The 7,103-nt window shown below is 38.5% G+C and overlaps 1 protein-coding gene across 1 annotated transcript; it reads left to right on the top strand.

The window, feature by feature from the left end:
• Positions 1 to 4,775: 4,775 nt before the first annotated feature.
• LOC103448576 (putative F-box/LRR-repeat protein At1g56400) lies at positions 4,776 to 6,648 on the top strand. The gene is made up of 2 exons (XM_070807376.1): positions 4,776 to 5,709; positions 5,977 to 6,648. Exons 1-2 carry the CDS (start codon positions 4,777 to 4,779, stop codon positions 6,169 to 6,171), a joined length of 1,128 nt encoding a protein of 375 aa, XP_070663477.1. The 5' UTR covers position 4,776; the 3' UTR covers positions 6,172 to 6,648.
• The last annotated feature ends 455 nt before the right edge of the window (positions 6,649 to 7,103 follow it).

Below are 7,103 nucleotides of genomic sequence, written 5' to 3'. Positions count from 1 at the left end.
CATTTTTGTACCTTCTTTGTATTGGAAGCGGTAGAGCTTTTTCTTCAAGTGTAGCCAGTTCTCTGCACTCATTGTCATATACTTGTCTTCTAATTTTTGCCACAACACACTTGCTAATGTCTCCCGCATCACAAAATACTTCTGAGTTTTTGCAAGGCACAACCGAATTGAAGAGCAAGCCCACAAATTTAATTTCTCCCATTCCGGCTTCGACATAGCTTCCGGCTTCTCTCCCAAAGCAGCAAGTAGATCTTGTTGAGCCAACACATCTTTGACCTCACATTGCCACATCCCGAAGTTGTTTGTGCCATCAAACTTTTCCACTTCGAACTTTGCATTTTGCACCGTAGTTCTTGCAAACCCGGAGCTGCTTCCAAAAGGATTTTCATCTTGCCCGTCTGACATCTTTGGCAACTAGACAGTACCCAAGAGCAACCAGTGCTCTGATACCAATTGTTGTGCTAGGATAGCACCAAACCTTTTAGGAACCAACTCAAGCTAACCCACAGGAAATATATCAAATGAAATGCAAGAACAAAATATTAAAGACACCAAGATTTTAACGAGGTTCCTCAACAGTCAGTGTAACTGGAGTACGTCCTCGGAGCAGTAGGAGCTCACCCAATAATCCACTATAAACCAAATGGAAGTTTACAAAGTGTTGGCAAGCTCACAACCCAAAACCCCAATACAACCAATAGCTCTCACACACCAAAGAAACAAATAGAGAGAAATATAATGAATAATTTCTTCTCTATACGAAGCTCAAAGCTAATACACAAATACAACTTTGATTGAGTGAGAACTAACCAAGAAAGAAAATCACCCTTCTTTCTTATATGGGAGCTGCGTACCTCACTTCTTCTTTATACTGCTCCCTCCTGCTTTCTTCTTCCATATGACGGCCTTTTTTTTTTTCACACCAAAAGGCAGCTGTTGCTGCTAGTTAAAAACCCTAGGAGTTCCGTGACTTCTCACATGGACCAAAGAAAAAACTTTAGACAAAGTGCACTTTTCTTTTCCCCAAAACAAGGAAGAAACATAATCATGTTGTCCTTTTTTTTTCTTTTGATTTGTTTAATAGCCAAAAGCTTTTTTTGTTTTGTTCTCCACTTGGCCACTTGGCCACTTATTCAACAAGTTTCTTAACATAAATGCTGTAATTTTTTGTTTACCTATCACATTCTTCTATTTATTCTTTGCCCCAACAATATGATGCATAACAGAATAATTTAAATGTGTTAATATCAGTGTTATATTCCGAGACATAATTATTGTTGAGACATCCAACATAAAATATTATGCTTGATAACAGGATAAGAAAAACTATGATCTTTGTTCTGCAAGGAATGAGGACAGCCCTAACGAAAAGTTGATTGAAAGTTTGTGTTCTGAGCTGAATGAGTCTCAAACTAGATCAGTTCGGGCTTGTATTCGTAGTCTGTATATTGCCAACTCTTCTGTGGAACTTATTCAGGGTCCAGCTGGTACGGGAAAAACAAAAACAATCGCTACTTTGCTTTTTACACTGTTAAGAATGAGATGCAGGACTCTGACTTGTGCCCCAACAGAGGTTGCAATTATGGAAGTGGCTTCCATCTTTATGAAGATAGTGAATGGTGCAAAATCCAATGCTTTGTTTTGTCCGTTGGGAGAAATTCTTCTATTTGGGAATGAAGAGCGTTGGAAAGTTAGTCCAGAAATTGAAGAAATATGTTTAGATTACCATGTTGAAAGGCTTGCCAAATGCTTAGGACCAGAAGAGACTGGTTGGAGGCATTGCTTTGCTTCGATGATATATAGGTTTTCTTGAAGGTTGTGTTTCTCTGTACCACTACCACATTTCCTCAAAAAATGAGTCCACCAGAGAGAAAGAACAGGAAAATACTACTACTGAAATCGAAGAGAAAGAGAGCACAAGTGACGATGAAGTTAGCAAGGGGAAGTGCAAATCATTTCTTTAAATTTTCATTGAAATATTTGTTTCTACTGCATCACCACTGAGGGATTGTATCTTTGTCTTCTGTACCCATCTATCGACAAGTCACATTTTGCTACAAAATTTCCAAAACATGTCAGCGCTTATTTCCTCACTTGATTCTTTTGAATCATTGTTGCGTGATGGTAATGTTATATCTGAAGAACTGGAAAACCTTTCCTCCTGTCAGCAAGTTGCTGAAGATTTGTACATCCCGGAAGTTGCTGAGACAATGGATTACAAATCACTTCAACTTTGCATGAGGAGAAGCGAGTGCCTTTCTGTTCTGAAAGTGCCAATGGTGCCTCCCAACATTTTGTTTATCGAAGAAGCTGCACAGGTGAAAGAGTGTGAGCTCACCATACCGTTGCAACTTCAGGGTGTCAAGCATGCTATTCTTGTGGGTGTTGAATACCAGTTACCTGCTATAGTTAAAAGTAATGTATGTTAATGTTACTCATTTGTTTATTTCTATATACATCTATTTTTGTTCCGTACCTGTTATTTTTATGTATTCAATATCTATTTTCTTACCTTCTGTAGGTATCTGATGGAGCTGGCTTTTCAAGAAGCTTGTTGAGAGGCTAAGCTCTTTGGGTCACCCAAAACACGTACTTGATATGCAATACAGAATGCAACCGTCCGTAAGTTTGTTTCCAAATTATAAATTTTATCATAATCAGATAATGGATACTCCAAATGTAAAGAGAAGCTGCTATGAGAAAAGATTTCTTCCGGCAACAATGTATGGTCGTTATTCTTTTATAAATGTAATTGGTGGTCAAGCGGAAAAGGAAGGTGATAAACATAATCGGAAGAACATTGTCGAGGTGGCAATTGTTATGATAAACTTGATGGTTTCATAGTGAAGGTGAAGATAGTTGACGATTACCAGGGAGGGGAGGAGGACAATGTGCTTTGGATACTGGTCTCGAGTTCTTTCCATAAACATGTGAATGTGCTTGCAGAGGCTTTCGAAAAGATTGATAATACTTATAGTGATTGCGAGCTTTGGGGCTGATTGATCAAGCTTGTTATGGTCCGATGCAATATTTATCGACATGAAGGTCGAACACTGCAGAAAAGGGACACTGAGAAAACTGTTTCGGAAACTATCTGCTGTACAGGCTGCTGCACAAGGTTAGTTTGGAGCTATTGAAGCAGAGGCAGTGAATCTGAGGGAAATAGCAGCTGTGGGAAAGGACCTTAAGATCTTAATTTAATCCACTGTTATTTAAGATGTTGATAAATGTTTGTTTTGAGGATGGAGTTGCTTGCTCTTTAGTATGGAGGGTCACTTGGATTGTAGAAGCTATAACATTTTCTACCAAGAAAAGTATTTAGTGAAGATTTCTTCTGCAATCAAGTAAAAATAAATAAAAATTAGCTAGGTTGGAATTGCTATATGAGCAATAAACATTAAATAACTTCAACTATGGGAATGTGGATTCGAACTTGAATGTACAAAGCGATTACGTTGCTGTAGCCAGTTTAGTTAAACTCAATTTAGCTAATAAGCTCATATCTGCAATTGTTGAAGGTTCAGAAACCCAACAAATGTTCTTATATATTAACAAAAAATGCTACTAGGAAGAAAATTATTAAGGTCTCATTTCCAAAGATAAAATTGCATTTTGGGGTTTAATTATTTTGTCTTATTCTTCTCTCTGGGAGGCAATATATACACAAATTATATAGTTGATTAGGGATGCAAGAAAATTCCTCACAACAAGGAAATCCTAACTAATAAGGGAATTATAATTAAATAATAATTAAAATAGTTGAGTTAGGCCAACATCCAATGTATCGGAAAGTTCAAGTTAAGTCTGAGAGGTTGTTCATGTTGTTAAGTGTCAAGTTTTGCAGAAGAGGCATTTAGATTGGAGTGCTTAAGAACATTTACTATTAAACACATGAGACTCTAGGTTTGATTCTCCTCTTACTATCGCTATATATGAAGAAAAGTTTACCATAAGAGAACACAAACAATCAATTGGTATATAGGAAGTAGCTTGACACCTTACAAGCCTATGCAATGTCATTTTTCTATCAATATGAGATGTATTCTCAACACGTTCATTCAGATTGAAACTTTTTTAACAGGATAATTTAGAAGCTGTTAGCGGATGAACTTCATATATGGAATAACCTTGTTATGATATCATATTAACATGAAGAGAGAAGCTGACAAGATAGAAGAGAGAGAGAACAAAAACTGATTGTATAGATTGATAGAATTCGTTAGACCTGGTGGATACAGTAGAATATGTAATCCCAACTGTCATACAATAACGGCATTTTCGCTGCTAACAAACCCAAGAACATTCCAATAAAAAACAACAAAATCGTTAGACACGTGGCGCAATCCTGACAGCCATCTATGTCCAGCGTGGCATCCAGTTCCACTCAAACTGGACACGTGTAAATCAGCCTGATTCGGAATTTAGACAATAGAGAGAGGGGCCCACCTGATTTCATTTCCCGCCTAACGCTAGTCCCAAACAAACCCTCCCCTGTTTTGGGTTCTCTGATCAAGCCCTCCTCTCTCTCTCTCTCTCTCTCTCTCTCTCTCATCCGTTCCTCTTCTCCGATCACTCTTTATTAACTGAATTACCGAAAACCCAAGATTAATTTGTTAGTTATAATCTGCCATTGGTCTCATCGTTTTGGTACAAACTTTCTTCTACTCCGTTCTTCTTCTTCTTCGTTCTTCCTTCTTCTTCATCATCTTCATTCTTCGCTCTTCGTTCTTTGTTCTTCTTCTTCTTTGAAGAAAGTTAGTTAGTACAATAATTAACATGGGTACCATCTCAAATATATCCCCGGATACCCTTGTGCTCATCATCTCCCTCTTGCCCTTTAAAGAAGCCGCAAGAACCTGTCTTCTGTCCAAGGGTTGGCGTAACCTTTGGCATAGTGCCGTACTCAACGTCGAGTTCAACGAGCGTCTCCATGTTGTTGCAGCAGAACCAGCACAGAGAGAGATCCAGAGACAAGATTTCCTCAATTCTGTGCGGCGCTATATTGCACGTGCAAACAATGAACAAATCAATGTGAACAAGTTTCATCTGGTATCAAGTTTGTCTCAAGATTCCCGAGTGATTGCAGATGAAGGCGTCGATTTTTCAGTCCAGCGTAGCGTCAAACACCTGGTGATCGATTTTTCCGACGCCGCATGGAATGAAGACAGGTTCGAGATTGATGAGTGGGCAGCCGCATGGACGTATGTTTTGCCTGAGCATTTCTATTGTTTGAATCCAGTTCTTGAATCCTTGACTCTGATTTCTTGCAACTTCAATATCCCACGACTCAAGAATTTCCATCTGCTAAAGGAAATTTCTTTGGCTTGGATTGAGTTCCCGGACACTAATCTGCACAAGCTGTTGGTCAACTGTGTGGTGCTTGAAAGTCTGAGCCTTAAGAATTGTTGGGACTTGGACAGACTCGACGTTTGCGGAGACAATTTGAAGCTACGAAGCCTCGTGGTTGATCGCTGCTGGTATCGTCTTTTGGACGAGTTTCGTATTATGGTACCAAATTTGATGTATTTCAAGTATGCTGGTTTCTGTGCCCCCCTGTTCAAGGTAAGGAACACTGGAAGAGTGCAAGTGCTAGATATCGACTTTGGGCTTGACGAGAATTGTGGGCCGGAATTAGGTGATTCTGTCTACGATCTCCTTCACAAACTTTGCTCCATCAGCACATTGACAGTTTGCACTTACACGCTTCAGGTACTTATCGATTTCCCATATTTTTTCCCTTTTCATTGTCCTTTTGGATATACGAGCGATATTTGGGAAGGGAGTAATCAAACATATGACTTCGAATGTTTCATATTAGGGTTTTACATGTCAATGTCATATCATCAAACGAAAAACAAGTTCTTTAAATTTCGAAGCAACCCTATTAGCGGTATATGATTAATCATCGATGTATCTAGTCTTTTTCTTCAGTTGTTTATCTACTTGTTCTTCTTTTGATGCTGTTTTTTTTTGCAGGTTATTTCCATGGGAAAGGACCCAATTGGTGTGGAAAATCCTTTGAGCGTGACAAGCTTGACACTGAAAACTGCAATGCACAGCTTTGAGATTTTGGGCATCAATTTTTTCTTGTGTAGCTGTCCTCGTTTGGAGATTCTTGATATCGTCATACGCCCAGGAAGAATTTTTTATGATGTGAGTACTCGATCGTAATTAGTGTCTTTAAATTAGCTTTGATGACAATAATCATGTATTATCGTCTTCCTGTTTTTGTGGTTTTTTTCTTTCAGAAATATAGACTTCCTCAATATGAACAGCGGAATCCTGCGACGGTGTGGACGAGAGATGGTGCCGTTGACCAATGCGTAACCGAAACGCTAAGGAGGGTTCGAGTAACGGGTTTCAAGGGGACACCAAATGAGATGACTATGCTCGACTATCTGATTAAAAATGGCCGTGTCATGCAAAATCTCCGTGTCATTATCTCGAGGGAACTCGACGATGGTGGAAGCCCAGATACGTACGACCTCAGAGCTCAAGATTTGCTTACTATAAGAAGAGCCTCACCAGATCTGCAAATAGCAATTATGTAAAACACGATTAAGAAGTTAAAACTGTTTCATGTGTAGCTGGAAATGGAACATAGAAGTTCAAATTCAAAGATCGTAACAAAATCTGATATATGCATAAACACAGTTGTAGAAATGAGAAATGTGAACGTACAATTTCATTTGGACGAGCTGGTTTATGATTTTGCATACATTAACAGTCTTATCGCTGGTGAAGTTACTGTCTCGGCGCCAGTGAGTTGCAAGAAATTGGCCCATATCCTCCATTAAACTACAGATGAAATAAAAGGGTTTTGATCTGTTCATAGATGTAGTTAACAATCTATGCCCTTAGATTTCAAAATGAAGCCACAAATTAAAAACAACAATGGTGTAAAGATTGATACTCGAAATTGTTTACTTGCAAGAAATTTATGTTTTGTTCTTGATTTCAATTCAGTTTTAACCAACTAGCGAAGCAAAAAAATGCTAATTTGGTTGTTGAATGCTTCAATGTATTCTTCTCACATAAGAGGCAAGATATATATTACAACTTTAACTTACAAGGCAAGAATAAATAACGAAGCCCATCCTAAT

The sequence above is a fragment of the Malus domestica genome, chromosome 11 (assembly GCF_042453785.1).
Source record: "Malus domestica chromosome 11, GDT2T_hap1".
In the NCBI taxonomy this organism is placed as follows: Eukaryota; Viridiplantae; Streptophyta; class Magnoliopsida; order Rosales; family Rosaceae; genus Malus; species Malus domestica.
Note: the sequence above shows the minus strand (reverse complement) of the source record. Positions and strands in the feature narration are given on the sequence as shown.

Excerpts from the sequence above, each read along its gene's own strand:
- LOC103448576 (XM_070807376.1), top strand. The coding sequence starts at position 4,777 with ATGGGTACCATCTCAAATATATCCCCGGATACCCTTGTGCTCATCATC. Across the intron at positions 5,710-5,976 it reads TTTGCACTTACACGCTTCAG|GTTATTTCCATGGGAAAGGA; the intron begins GTACTTATCGAT and ends TTTTTTTTGCAG.